This window comes from Manihot esculenta, chromosome 5 (genome assembly GCF_001659605.2).
Source record: "Manihot esculenta cultivar AM560-2 chromosome 5, M.esculenta_v8, whole genome shotgun sequence".
Taxonomy (NCBI): Eukaryota; Viridiplantae; Streptophyta; class Magnoliopsida; order Malpighiales; family Euphorbiaceae; genus Manihot; species Manihot esculenta.
In genome coordinates, this window is record NC_035165.2 from 28,433,618 (window position 1) to 28,448,720 (window position 15,103).

At 32.1% G+C, this 15,103-nt stretch overlaps 4 protein-coding genes and 1 non-coding gene across 5 annotated transcripts; 3 read left to right on the forward strand and 2 right to left on the reverse strand.

Annotated features, from left to right (window-relative positions):
• Window positions 1-794: 794 nt before the first annotated feature.
• LOC110615424 lies at window positions 795-1,594 on the forward strand. Its single transcript, XM_021757263.2, has one exon. The coding sequence runs from the start codon at window positions 1,039-1,041 to the stop codon at window positions 1,366-1,368; it is 330 nt and encodes a 109-aa protein (XP_021612955.1). The 5' UTR covers window positions 795-1,038; the 3' UTR covers window positions 1,369-1,594.
• A 1,030-nt stretch (window positions 1,595-2,624) lies between these two features.
• On the reverse strand, window positions 2,625-2,698 carry TRNAT-AGU. Its single transcript has one exon. It is a non-coding gene; the product is annotated as a tRNA-Thr (tRNA).
• A 3,620-nt stretch (window positions 2,699-6,318) lies between these two features.
• Window positions 6,319-7,384, reverse strand: LOC110616331 (transcription factor MYB44). The gene has a single exon (XM_021758727.2). The coding sequence runs from the start codon at window positions 7,211-7,213 to the stop codon at window positions 6,500-6,502; it is 714 nt and encodes a 237-aa protein (XP_021614419.1). The 5' UTR covers window positions 7,214-7,384; the 3' UTR covers window positions 6,319-6,499.
• A 1,684-nt stretch (window positions 7,385-9,068) lies between these two features.
• On the forward strand, window positions 9,069-10,154 carry LOC110615425. Its single transcript, XM_021757264.1, has one exon. It carries the CDS (start codon window positions 9,069-9,071, stop codon window positions 10,152-10,154), a length of 1,086 nt encoding a protein of 361 aa, XP_021612956.1.
• Window positions 10,151-10,912, forward strand: LOC122723712. The gene has a single exon (XM_043956818.1). The coding sequence runs from the start codon at window positions 10,151-10,153 to the stop codon at window positions 10,910-10,912; it is 762 nt and encodes a 253-aa protein (XP_043812753.1).
• Window positions 10,913-15,103: the final 4,191 nt, after the last annotated feature.

Consider the following 15,103-nt stretch of genomic DNA (forward strand, 5'->3'; position numbering starts at 1 on the left):
ATTAATTTTAAAACATTACATAAAAAAAATAAATACTAAAGAATTCTAAAATACCCAGGTGGTCCATAACCCATCAACATTTAATAGGAGTACTAGAAAATTTGAAAAGTTCCATTACATCTCCAAACAATTTTCAAAACTTTCAAGAAAATTCATTTTTGTATAAGTTGAATCTATATGAATAGATAATATAAATATATAAATTTTTGTATAAATTTTATTATAGATTTATATAAGATGTAAATAAGTATTTTTCAGACTTCCAATTCATAATGAGCTTTGAAATTGAAAATGAGTGTTAAGGTTGTTTTGCAATTTGCATGCATCCTATCTGTGTTATCTTGCTTGCTGTCTGCAAAAGCTCATAGGCGTTTTCGAAAAGGTCATCACTAGGAAAAGGTTTTGGACTTTTTAGTCAGTCCTTTTAGATTCCCTTTGCTTTTCTGATTACTTCTTAACCTTTCCTTTCGTCCTTTTACTGTCCTTAAGTTCTTTCTTGTAATTATTATTAAAAATCAAAACCCTTTAATTTTTTATTATTATTTATTTAAATTTATTATTTAATCTCTGCACCATTAAAAAACTCATTATTTAATTTTTAACTTTAACAAATATATTAAAATATTTATAATATTTTAAAAAATCTACTGATTAATTTTTTATTAATTTTAACTCTTAATAGTTAATAAATTTTTTTATAATACGGACCAAATAGTAATTTTTTTATTAGTATTTTAGTTAGAATTCTTGAATCAACACCTTGCTCGCTAATCTCTCCAATCTATTTAAGGCAAATGGACTAGTTACAAGTTGCATTCTTTTTGTACTTTCTTCTCAATCTAACTAAAAAATTCCCTCTCTTTTGCTCTCCCTTACAAGCAAAATGGGTTTTTCACTGCTGATACTTTGAACCCTTTTGCTCTTCAGTTTTGCAAAAAACTTAGAATGCCTTGGCTTTTGTTTCTTTTCATGTTGCGCTAAAGCAAGACATCTAAAACTCACTCATCTTTCTCAGTTCTCTGAATTTTTCATGCTAAAATGTCAATGCCACTAAGCCAGCAACCACCGCCGGTGACTATAGCACAGGAACCTCTCCACATTCACTCAACCCACGGCTCAGTTGGCCCGGTTATTGCAGTACTCGTGATGATCGTGATTTTAGCTGTAGTCGCTGTTATGATCGGAAGGCTCTGCTCAGGGAGGAGAATCTTGGGTTATGGTCATCATGATATGGAGAGTTGGGCTGAGACAAAATGCTCTTCTTGCATTGATGGAACGATTGTGGTTGCCACATCTGCTCCACCGCCACCGCCGCCGCCTGCTCAAACTCATCAAGAAACCAAGCAGGAAGAACAGTCTCCTCAATGACCATTTGATAATCTTATTCTTCTCGATCATGGGGTGTTTTTTCTTGGATGTGGCAGCTCTCTTTTGAGTTCCCATTCTCACATCACTATTGTTGATTAACTGTTTGCTTCCTACTCTTAGTGTATTCAGCCATTGTTGCTACTGTACATTTTGAGATGAAGTTTTCATGAATGTTTGTTAGGTGATGGGCTTAAACCAAAATGAATCTTGGATTTCATTTTTCTTTGATTTTCTTTCCTTTTCTGGTGAAATACTTGATGGGTTTTCGGATAAATCAAAGCTGTTTGCTCTTATGCCAATGAGAGAGGAAGGTGACAAATCTCTGTGGATGAGTGAAATTCTTTCCTATAAAACACCAGGCACCAGGCAGAAAGAAAAGAAAGGTAGCCTACCTTTTTGAACCAAAAACTACCTGATGGATCAAATCAACCACGCATGTTGAAAGAAGCATTGTTTTGCCCCATCAATTTCAAGTGGGGCTTTGAGTTTGCCCTTTCCCAAATAAAGCAGGAAATCAGAATCAGAATCCCCCCCTGTGTTGGCTCATGTGCTCATGCACAGTTCTCATCAAAGTAAATGGTCCAACATCCATAATTTGGTTCCAGCAACAAAAGGGACTCGACGATTTATATGAACACTCATGCGTTTGTCTCTGTTGATTACTCTCAGATTATTGGCAGAGCTTAGCTTTACTACATTGTCGTATTCATAGATTATGATAAAATAAGCTTGTTATATTTCCATTGCATAGGAAAACATATTTAAAACCAAGTCTATTTCATGTCTGTGATTTCCTTAGAGCATACACATTGTTGTGTTCTTTACAGAAGGGCAAGCGTTGTAACTATTGTAGTGATTATCTTCAGCTTCTTGCATTCCCAGACTACAATGATGTGTTTAGTAAATGTGTTGATTATCTTGGGCAGCCATTTCTCATTCTCTGCGGCTGCCATGACAAGCCATTTCTCATTGTGAACTTTTAACTGTTATTCCAACTTGATGGGATTTAAGACATGGATCCAAGAGATTGAGGATTTGGGTTTTGAGTTGCATGACTGCAGAAATTTGGATAGCCAAGGGAGATTCAAGGTCAAAACACATGGATTTCTAGGATGTTGTTCAACATCCCATAGATATTTGAGGCAAAACAAAGGTTGTTTAGGAGCAAGACATCTTCTTATGTAATTTTGCAGCAAAAGCGATTCCCGTCGTGGAATGTGTGGCCTTCTAAAAATGACATGCGGGTAAAAATTAATTGCTTTCGTTGAGAGTCGAACTCAAGACCTCCCGCTTACTAAACGGGTGCTCTAACCAACTGAGCTACGAAAGCTGCACGGCTCATTGTTCCAGCTACAATGTTTGACACATTCATCAGAATTGGACGTTAATCAGTACAAGTCCATGAAGACATCAAATACAAATTATTGACTATCCCCGATGATGTGCTCTTTTTAAAAAATGATGGGCTCGATTCATTTGACCAACCCAAAAGCCCAACAACTGCACAATCCAACGCAAAAAGGCTTCCAGAAGAACAGTTGATCGCGTGGCCATTATGCATGCAAAAATTAGGGTAGTAATTCAATTGGGAGCTATTTGAGACTCTCCTCATAAAAACTCGATCTGAGTTTCGCTCGATAAAAACTCGATCGAATTTGACTCGGTAAAAATTCGATCGGAGATTTATGAGTAGATTTGTTAAGAGGTTTATGAGTAAACTCCTCAAGCAGACTCGTTAAATTTAGGATTATAAATGAACCAAATTATTTATGAGCTATTTGAGACTCGACTTAATAAAAACTCAATTGGTCTTGACTTATTTTCTAAATGAACCGAGTTTAAATTTAATTTTTAGACTCATTTATTAAATAAGCCAAACTTGAAATTAGTAGGATTCGACTTGTTAAATTTCGTGAACTCACTCAGTAAAAGACTTGTAAGCTAGTTCAGACTCGTTTCTTAAACAAGCCAAATTTGAGTTTAGTAGTATTTGGTTTGTTAAATTTCGCTAGCTCACTCGTTAAAAGACCTGCCAGCTAGCTTGTTAAGAGATTCGTGGATAGACTCGTTAAGAAACTCATGAGTAAACCTCGTCGAACAAATTCTTTAAAAAACTCGTGAATGAATTCGTTAAAATGTTGGTAAGATAAACTAATTTATAAGACTTATAAATCTATTTAATAATACTCTCATTTATGAATTCATTAAATATGAATATTATAATATTTATGCTTATAAAATATAATTACTATATAATTTTATTTTAAATTTATAATAAAGAAATAAGTTAATGCTAGTACTACATGTAGAAATAAATTTAATATATGAGCTAAAAATATATTTTTATTGTAAAATAATAAATACTGCTAATAAATATTAAATAATATTATAAATATTTTTTAATTAAAAAGTTATAAATATTATATTTTTAATATTTATTTATATTATTTTTCTCTCTCTTAATTTTTAAATTTAAAAAATTAAATAATATTATACCATATAACCACATGGTTATATATTGTTAATTTATATATCTTTATTCCTTAATTATATAACTATACTATTGATTTATATATTTATTTTATACTATAACTTTTGTAAATAGATATTTTTTTTAATTATTAAATCTCTTAATAAATTATTATTATTATTATTATTATTATAATAATATGTTTATATATGTATTTATATAATTATTCTCGTATTTAATATTATCTGCGTAATTTTATAAATTAAAATTTTTATATTTAAATTTAATTTTATAAATTAAAATTTTATATTATTTAAATATAAATCAATCTAATATTATTGACCAAGTATAATATATATAATTTAAATTGATTATATTTATATTAACATATTTATTTTATATTATATTATATGTATAATATAAATTAAAATATTTATATTATTTAAATATAAATCAATATGATGCTGAGTATAATATATATATAATTTAAATTGATTATATTTATATTAATATATTTATTTTATATAATATTTTATATTTATATTATATGTATGGGTTTTTATAATATAAAATAATTTAATATAAATTATATATTTAAATAAAATAAATAATAATATATAAATAATTAATGATAATATATTAATAAATTTTATGTAAAAACTTTAATTAAAATTATATAATTTAAATAGAAACTCCCTTAAACTCCCTCTCTCCCTTATCTCTCCCTTGTCTATATAGACTATTTGTATATAAATTTATATATTTATTATATATATTCAATTAATTTAGTATAAAATATAATATAAATATTTAAATAAATAATTATTGAATTTAATATTATATTATTAATTTTATATTAAATATACTTTATATAATTAATTAAAAGTTTAATAATTAATATTTAAACAATAAATAATATTTAATATTATAAATAAATATTTAAATATTGAAATCTAAATAATAAAAAAAATAAAAGGATTTAAATATTAAAATCTAAATGATAAAAGAAATAAAAAAGAAAAAAATTGATCACTTTATATAATTAATTAAAAATTTAATAATTAGTATTTAAACAATAAATAATATTTAATGTTATAAATATTTAAATATTAAAATCTAAATAATAAAAAAAAGATTTAAGTATTAAAATCTAAATGATAAAAGAAGAAAAAAAATTTGATCAATTGTTATTCAACAATAAATAATATTTAATTTTATAAATAAATAAATATTTAAATATTAAAACTTAAATAATAAAAAATAATATTACAAATAAATAATTATTTAAATACTAAAACCTAAATAATAAAAAAAATTTAATCAATTGCTGTTATTGAAATTTGAACTGTAACCTAAAAAAGTCATTAATTAACCATCAGACCACGACTCAATTTTAATTAATTTTAACTTATTTATTACGGTACTCACATACTTAATTTGATGATAAATATATTTAAATAAATCGAAGAAATTTCAAATTTCATTGAAAAAAAAAATTATTTATTACTTCTACTCTACAATCCCATATCAAAAATTTATGGAAAAAGGAGAGGTGCAACTCTGTTATAAATGAAGATTTCCTTTTCTATTATAAATTAAGTTAAAATTTTTATTATAAAATATTTTAACTAAATTATATTTAATTTTAGTAAAGTCTCTTTAACTTTTAATTTAAAATTTTAAAAGTTAAATTAATTAATTTAAATTAAATAAACTTATTAACAAATAAAACTACTAAATTAACTTATATTACAAATTGAGCTTAGTATAATTATAATTTTTTAGTACAATAATTTTTAATATGCTTTTTAATCGAGTTTTAAAATTAAAATTTAAGTTTTGTTAACGAACTTTTTAATCGAATGAGTTTCTTTGTTAACAAACCTTTTATTGAGTTTTTAATAAATATTTTTAATCGAGCTTTTCGAATTTTAATTCCAATTAGAGTCGTTATTATACTAAACGAATTTTTTGACAAAGAGCTCGAATCGAACTTATTATAGTATTTAATTTTTAAATTAAGTTTGAGCTAATTACTAAAACTTAAATTTGAATTTGAGCTTTTAATATTTTTTAATCAACATATCATTTAATTCTCGAGTTGAGTTTGAACCAAATATTAAAATTCAAAACTTGAGTTTGAGCTTTCAATATATTTTAATAAATAAATTTAAATTTTATAAAATTCGGCTCGATATAATTAGCAAAAATAGAAAAATAATTGCAAAGAGCTAAAGTTCACAAGCGAACTCTAGAAAACCAAACACAAAAACGTAATAGATTGGGAATAATTAGGTTCCATTTGTTTAAAATACTTTTTAAATAAGCATATTTTTTTTTCAATAAATTAGCATTAAACAACTTAAAACATTATATGAAAAGTAACAATAAATACTATATTGAAATTGTTAAAGTAATAAATAATTTTGGATAATTTTTTTTCTATTTATTACAGTTTTTTTCCAGTATTTTAAATTTACAAATTGAAACCATTTTCCATTGGGGACATGCTGTCGAGTTCAAGTTCTCATAATCTTCCATTTTGAAACTGAGGAAGAGAAACTGAAATAAATAAATAAATAAAATCTTCCCACTAAGGCCGTTAAATTTAATTAAACCAAATCACTGCAACGGCAGCGTTTTTTCATTTCTTTGAGCTAGCTAATTAAAACCCCATGAACTCTCGTTTATGGTGGAACTCATATACTCTCGCACTTCCCCTGCAATCACATTCCTTATCACATCCCAAAACCCAGCTGGCAAACTCTCCGCCTTCCTCTCTGCCTCCTTCCGGCCGTTGCTACTGCTACCATTGATCCCCGGCGGTGCCAGAGTCAACGCGGTCAATACTTCCTCCTCTTCATTACGCGGCGTAGATGCTGGTGCTGCTGCAACAACACCTACACCAATACTGCTATTATCAAAACTACCCTCCATCATCATTTGATGCTGCTGTTCTCTTGCCCTTCTCTTCAACGTCGAGTTCCAATGGTTCTTCACTGCATTATCTGTCCGACCCGGTAAAAACCGAGCAATGGTGGCCCACCGGTTACCATACCTGGCATGTGCGGCCAAAATGGTTTCATCTTCAGCCGGAGAAAATGGTCGGTGCTCCACGTTTGGGCTTAGCTGATTGCACCACCTAAGCCTGCATGATTTACCCGAACGTCCCTTAATATATCGGCTAATTAAGGACCAATTTCTGGGTCCATGTCGCTCAACAAGGCGAGTAAGAATGCGGTCCTCATCTGCACTCCACGGACCTTTGATCCGCTCCAGTTTGTTTACGTTTCTTGGTGTAGTAACATTGCCATTGAAAGAGAACTCGGAAGTAGAAGAATCTGAAGAAGTAGAACACATGTTCATTGCTCCCATTACAATAAACAGATGCTTTTAAGAGAGAGAAAGGCTTTGAGAGATACAATAGGAAGAAGAGTGATGAGCTTAAATATGAGTGGAAGGAGAGAGGTTCATGAACTTTGATTGGGCAACCAGTGGGCTATTTCAATGGAGTTCTTCTAGGAAACTGGCTTTTGTAAAGTTGGTGGGGGCTAAAGCTAAACTAGAACAGCTGCTGTAGATACGCACCCCTCGGCTTGCCCTATTGTTAATACTTATTCTTTTCATAATTTGCTTTCTGCGGAGAAATTTTTAGTACTCAGCTTTGTATATGTATTTATATATTCGTTATTTCAAATTTTATAGAAAAAATACATATTTAAAAAAAATAAATTACTTAAATTTTATCGTATTTCTAAAATAATATCTTATTAGTTATTATTTTTTAAATAAAAATTTTAATACCATTAAAATTTTTATATATAATTACTTTATTTATTTCAAATTTCACATATAGAGTAACCAAATTAAATTATTTTTTAACACAATTTTTTTTAACTTCTAATCACATATTGTATTTTCTAAAACTCGACGAAGGCTCTTCAAAAATAACCTCGTCCAAGTAGGAAGGGGCCCACTCCCAGGCTGTACGAATCTCAGCTGATTCGAGTTGAATTCCTTTGACTTGTTGTCTAATCACATAAAGCCTACTCTTCTTTTAGGAGCGTGTGTCTCACTAAACACCCATTATTGCTCATAATTGGCAAAGGCTCTAAGTACTAAAAATTCACTAGCTGTTTTTTTTTTAGGTCTAAAATGTCCCTTTATAATAATTGAATGTGTTAAGAAAGTACACCAAGGGAGCTACGATGGCAAATCTAGAATTCAAACCAATTCGCATGACCAACTAATGAATTATTAAAGATTAATTAAATATCCATTTCAAAAAAAAAATAATTAAATATAACCCTTTGTTATAAATTAATAAATAAACAAATTAAAGATCTGATTAATTAAAATTTTCATTATTTAAATTAAATATACAAAGTTATATTTAAATATTATTTTTATATAGAAATATTTAATTTTGAAAGTAATCTTTTTATAAATTTTTACTATTTATATGTAAATATATTTATTTATTTATTCTATAAATGTCTAACGATCTTTTAAATATTTATGAATTAGAAATTAATATAAAATATACTATTTCATAAAATTTATTATATTATTCATAAATAAAACATGCATTTGAATATTTACTCTGATGTGATAATGGACGAGTGGAGTCGCATCGGTTTATTGGGCCGGTCGAATCAACTGAGTGACCCCATATCATTTTTATGAGATTTGATTATGAATCCAAACTAATTTAGAGTTTTTTTTTTTTCAAGAACTAAATTTAGAGTTTGATTCACCAATTTATGGTCCAACCAGCTGATTTGATCCGAGTTTAATAATACTGGTTGAAATCCAAAATCGAGCACGATTTTAACTTTCATTTATTTAATGAAAAATATTTTTGAGCAAAATATTTTATATATTTTTTATCATTTAAAACATTCAAAAATTTAATTAATAAAAAATATTTTTTATTAAAAAATTAATTTTTTTATTTTAAAAAAGTTATTTTTTATATTTTAAAATTTTTACATATAAATTTTATTTTTAAATTAAAATTAAATAATAAGAAATAAACTATTTTATTAAAAAATATTTTTTATAAAAAATGTCTTTGAATATAAATTATTTTTCACGGAGTGTTACTTTTTATGTTGCACTCGCAAGGGAGCAGAGGCAACTTGCAAATTATAATGGTCTATTAAAACGACAAATTATATTTCATATTGGGCCGATCCCGGTGAGTATGCAGCCCTTATATTCTTCTCCCATGGTGGATAATTTACAGCATCTTTCTTTATCTGATGAGGAGGATCAAGCCCTGGAGGTTGTACCCTTGGTGGATACTTCCTCTTTTTCCTATGATCTGTGCTTTGTGGGTATGTTTTTGACATATAGTAGGATCAATTTTAATTCAATGCGGGACGTTCTTGCTGAGCTTTGGCATCCTCTTGGGGGAGTTAGTATTACTGATCTTGGTGCTAAAAGATTTTTGTTTCGTTTCTATACCCCTGTTGATTTTGAACGTGTTTGGAATGGCACTCCTTGGCTTTTCAATAACCATCTCTTGATTTTACACCCTCTTCAACCTGGGGAGGTTCCATTATTGGTTCCGTTAATTTACGTTAGTGAATGGGTTCAGATTCATGACCTCAAAGCGGGATTTTTTTCTGAATCAGTGGCACGTTCCTTGGCTAATTTTATTAGGGATTATCTGGACCATGATTTGACCAGGGTTTCTACTGTTGAATTGGAATCTTATGTTAGGGTTCGTGTCAGGATGGATGTGCGAAATCCTCTGAAAAGGCGTCGTCGACTAGTTGCCCCTGATGGTACCTCTTTCTTTGCCCGTTTTGCATATGAACACTTTCAGGTTTTTTGTTTTCTGTGTGGACGGTTGGGCCATACAGATTCTTTTTGTGACCTTTTGCTACATCATAAGAAGGAGTCTTTGACGCCTCACTGGGGTCCTGAGTTAAAAGCTGTTCAGCGTAGGTACCAACGTCCAACTAGCTCTTGGCTGCGGTTTGAAAATTTGAGTTTACACTCACAGACTCCTGCTTCTGGTGGGAACTCTTCTTTCCAGAACCAGTTGCCTTCACAGGTTTTCCTTAATTCTTTTTTGGGAGCGCTTGCTACGGATGGTGAAAATGATTTTAGTGCTGATTCTATGGAGACTGATTGTAATGGGGATAAGCAGGATGCAGGAGAGAATGATCCTTTATACAAGCCTGATGATGGTAAGAAGCGTCAACGGGTTGTTTCTACTGGCATTGTTTTTGATACTATGGATTCAAGGTCAGGCTCTTCTTCTCTATCGGCCGAACCCGTTGAGCGGGTCGCCCGTCAACAATGAGGATAATTTGCTGGAACTGCCGAGGTGTGGGCAATCCTCAGGCAGTAAATGCTATGGTGGATATTGTACAGTATTATAAACTATCTATTCTTTTTCTTATGGAAACAAAAGCTAATGGTGTAAGGATGGAACAAATAAAGTCTTTATTACGTTTTTCTCATTGTTTTTCTGTTGATTGTGTTGGTATTGGGGGTGGTCTCTGTCTTATGTGGAAAGATGATGTCAAGCTAGCCATTACAGGTTATTGCTCTAATTTTATTGATTCTACAATTGGAGACGGTTCTGATTGTTGGAGGTTTACTGGGTTCTATGGTTGCCCTGAGTCGGGTCGTCGCCGAACTTCGTGGAATTTGTTGAGGGATTTGGCGGATAGGAGTCAGCTTCCTTGGTTATGTAGTGGTGACTATAATGATATTGCTGATCCGTTGGAAAAAGTTGGTGGTCCTCTTCGTTGTATTTCTTTGATTAATGGGTTTCGTAATGCTCTTGCTGATGCCAATTTAAATGATATTCAGGCTGTGGGGTCTTTTTTGTCTTATACATATAGAGAGGGTACTGATCAGTGTTCGAAGGAGAGGTTGGATCGTGCTTGTTCTAATACAACCTGGGATGCTCGTTTTCCTGATGCGATTTCGTCTAATTTAGTTGCTCCAGTTTCTGATCATACTCCTTTATTGATTGAAACTGTTGGAACTCAAGTTAGGGAGGATAATCGACGTTTTCGTTTTGACAATTCATGGCTTGAGGATGATGAGTAAGGGGAAGTGGTTTTGACGTCTTGGCAGCAAGGTTTGGGGTTGGATTTTATTCAACGTAAAGACCAGCTTGTGAAGCGTGTTCAGTATTGGGGGAAGAATAGAAACCGCATGCGTTGGCTTCAAAAAGAACGAATTAAGAAGAGATTGGGGAAGTGTTCTGAATCGCTTGATACAAGGGAAGTGCGGCAACTGAAGGATGTTTGGAATCAAATTTTGGCAGAGGAGGATATTAGACTACGCCAACAAGCAAAAAAGTTCTGGTTTCGACATGGGGATAGGAACTCAAAATATTTCCATAATAGTATCAAAGCTCGACGCAGATGTAATCGGATTCAGCAAATTGTGACATCGGATGGTTCATTATCTTCAGATGTGGGTACTATTCAGGATGCATTTTTACAATATTTTTTGGGTTTATTTTCCAATTCGCCTACTGATTTTGCGGAGCTTCTCCCTCTGGTTCAGCCTAGAATTGGGGCCGAAGATAATGTTGAGTTATTGGCAAATTTTACAGATGAAGAATTTCGTTCAGCGCTCTTTCAAATGGACCCGAATAAAGCTCCTGGGTTGGATGGTCTTAATCCGGCTTTTTTCCAGAAATATTGGCCAATTATTGGGGTGGATGTTTGCAATATTTGTCGGTTGTGGCTTGCAAAAGGTACTATCCCTTCTGAAATCTCCAGTGCTTTAATTGTTCTTATTCCGAAATGTGTGAATCCTGTTGATGTGAAGGATTTTAGGCCTATTGCTCTCTGTAATGTGATTTATAAGATCTTGTCTAAGGCCTTAGCCAATAGATTGAAGAGGGTCCTGCATAAAATTATTTCACCAAATCAGTCTGCTTTCATTCCTGGGAGACTAATTACGGATAATTTTATTGTTGCTTTTGAGACCATGCATGGTTTGAAATTACAAAATAGAGGTAGTGTGGGGTCGTGTGCTCTGAAAATTGATATTGCTAAGGCCTATGATAGAGTTGAATGGCCATATTTGTTTGCGATGTTATCTGCATTGGGCTTTTCTGATACTTGGGTTGGATGGATGCGTATGTGTTTTTCAAACATGAGCTACTACCTTGCTGTGAACGGAGCAGAGATTGGTCCTGTGGTTCCAAGTCGGGGTCTCCGGCAGGGGGATCCCATTTCTCCCTATTTATTCTTAATTGTTGCTGAAGGACTGTCTTTGTTGATTCAGGATAGTGAAAATAGGGGCCTTTTGCATGGGTGTTGCGCGAAAGTTGGTTGCCCCCGGGTTTCTCACCTTTTCTTTGCAGATGATTCCTTACTATTTTTTGATGGTACAGTGGAGGAAGCTATACGGATTAAGCAAATTCTTGGTGTTTATGAGAAGGCTTCAGGTCAGGCTGTAAATTTTGATAAATCTGGTATCATGTTTAGTCCGTGTGTGTCTGAGGAAAACCGGTTGACCATCTCTGGTATACTTGATGTTCATCTTCCTTTGGGTAGCGGTAATTATTTGGGGTTACCATCTCTTATTGGCCGTAGTAAAAAGCAAATTTTCTCTTTCTTGAGGGATCGCATTTGGAAACGTATTAGTAGTTGGAGTAATCATTTTCTTTCTCGTGCAGGCAGAGAAGTATTAATTAAATCTGTATTACAGGCAATTCCAACATATTGCATGAATGTTTTTTTATTACCTGTTTCCACTTGCCGACAGCTACAGGTCATGATGAATAAATTTTGGTGGGGTGGTTGTCGTGAGGATGGGAGAGGGATGAATTGGCTCTCGTGGGATCGAATGTGCAGCCGTAAATCGGAAGGTGGGATGGGCTTTCGGGATTTGGCTAGTTTTAATACTGCCTTATTGGGAAAGCAAGGTTGGCGTGTGTTGGTTGACACCAATTCTCTTCTATATAGAGTGCTCAAAGCTAAATATTTTCCGAATGGGGATTTTTTGTCAGCTCGGTTAGGTTCTAACTATAGCTTCGTTTGGAAGAGTATTTTGTCTTCTCAACAAATGTTGCAACGTGGGGTAAGGTGGCGAATTGGTGATAGTAAGCAGGTTTTTGTTGTTAATTGCCCTTGGATTCCTCGGGATATTGGTTTTATGCCTTTAGATGAGGCGATGTTTGTTCCTGTAGCCATGAGAGTATGTGATTTGTTTGTTGAAGGTGAGCTGCGTTGGGATGTAGAGAAGCTAATGAATATTTTTAGTGTTGCTGATATGAGAGCTATTCTTACTATTCCATTGCCTCTATTCCCAAAACCGGATAAATTAATTTGGCACTTGCATAAGAAGGGTGTGTACTCAGTTAAATCTGCCTATTTTTGTGCCTTAGAATTGTCGGGTAGGACTGGTGTGCTGGGTTATAATGATGGGTGGAATCGTCTTTGGTCTCTTGATGTTCCTCCCAAAGTTCGGGATTTTCTTTGGCGTACTTGTCGTGGAGTGCTTCCTACTCGGGATATTATTTTGAGGCGTGGGATACATGTACCTGCTGCATGTCTTTTTTGTGATCATGATGAATCTATTTCACATGTTTTTTTGCATTGTCCAATGGCTGTTGAGTTATGGAGACTTGCTGGTTTTTCTACTGCTGTTGATTTTTCTATATTCATGGATTTCTTTATTCATATTTATAATACTTTTGGCATAGAAAGGACTGCACGTATGGCTATACATGCATGGAAGTTATGGCATGCCAGGAATGAAAGATTGTGGGTCAATAAAGTTTTGTCACCCAGTGAGGTTCATCATGCTGCTAGTTCCTATTTTAATGATTATGTGGCTTCACTTGTGTCTCGACCAAGGACGTTATCCCACCCATCTGTTCCTCGTGTGCTCCCATTGGTTGAGGCTACCACTCTTGAAGTTGATTGGATTGCATTCATTGACTGTGCAGTCTTTGCTAGTGCTGATTTGTTCGGTTTTGCAGCAGTATTTGAGGACTTGGAAGGCTTCTTTTCCATTGCAATTTCGGGTTTCTATGAGGGGGGTGGGCAACCTGTTATTGCTGAAGCTTTGGCCTTGCGTCAATGTTTATCTTATGCTAGAGATTGTTTTCTTCAGGCGGGTTGTATTTTTACGGATAACCAATCCTTAGCCTTGGCTATTCGCTCTCCTCTGGATGACTTTTCAGAGTTTGGATTAGTTGTTTCTAATTGCAAAGATGTTATGCGGTCTCAGGGTAACATTCATGTTTGTTGGGTACGGCGTTCAGAAAATAGAGCCGCCCATTTATTAGCTAGAGAGTCTATTCATCATGGTAGATTCAAGATTTGGATTGACATTCCTGATTGTCTCTTGGATTATTATTCTACAAGATAAATAAAGTCTTTCTTGATTCAAAAAAAAAATGATAGAACTAATTTATAATATTTTAATATTTAAATATTTTCTTTTATTATTTATTCATAATTTACTCATATTTTTTTATCATTTTATATTTAATAATACAACAATTATATTTTTATCAATCAAATTGTTTAATAAATTATTACTTCTATAAGAAAAAATTATAATTTTTTGAAATTTTGGTTATAATCCATTTCAATACTTCCCTTTTCATTTTAGATTTATTAATATTGAATCGATTGAATGTACTTCCAATATTTAGTCTATTTTTAAAAGATGATAGTTATTTTTATTCGTCCTTTTTATATTATATAGTATTTATTGTTTAAATTCTAGCGGATTCAATTGATGAATTTTTTAATTTTATGTGGATCTCCACCACCTACTTGTATATTGAATACATGATATACCAGATTTTGGTAAGTTATTTTCTGATTGGTCCAAAAATTGATAATGGTGGCGGTGACAATCAAGAAAGCAGCAGCCAATAAAAGGGGGTCCATTGCTTTTGGATGGTGACTTTCTTGCAAACTTCAATTCTCTAAGATAAAGATGGAGACTAGAGACAGCATTCGACATTTCATTTAATTTATTTCCATAAAATTTCCCACACCCACCTTTGATATTGAATGATCTGCTACCTAATTCTTTATGATCTGCCTGCTGATTCAACAAAAGCCACAAATCTGCCACCCTGTGTTTCACCTCAGAATTGGCTTGCCAGATTAATCAGCTAAAGATTATCCCAAAAAAACAAAAGATTTAGTTGTTTTAATTACATGTCGGCTAATGTAAAAGATTTTCTTTTCCTCTTATCAGAGTAGGCCATGCATGTCATTCATTATGAATTTGCTTGTTTTGTTTGTTTACACAGAA

What these genes read in the sequence shown, in the direction of transcription:
- LOC110615424 (XM_021757263.2), top strand. Translation starts at nt 1,039, where the DNA reads ATGTCAATGCCACTAAGCCAGCAACCACCGCCGGTGACTATAGCACAG.
- LOC110616331 (XM_021758727.2), bottom strand. Translation starts at nt 7,213, where the DNA reads ATGGGAGCAATGAACATGTGTTCTACTTCTTCAGATTCTTCTACTTCC.
- LOC110615425 (XM_021757264.1), top strand. Translation starts at nt 9,069, where the DNA reads ATGGTGGATAATTTACAGCATCTTTCTTTATCTGATGAGGAGGATCAA.
- LOC122723712 (XM_043956818.1), top strand. Translation starts at nt 10,151, where the DNA reads ATGAGGATAATTTGCTGGAACTGCCGAGGTGTGGGCAATCCTCAGGCA.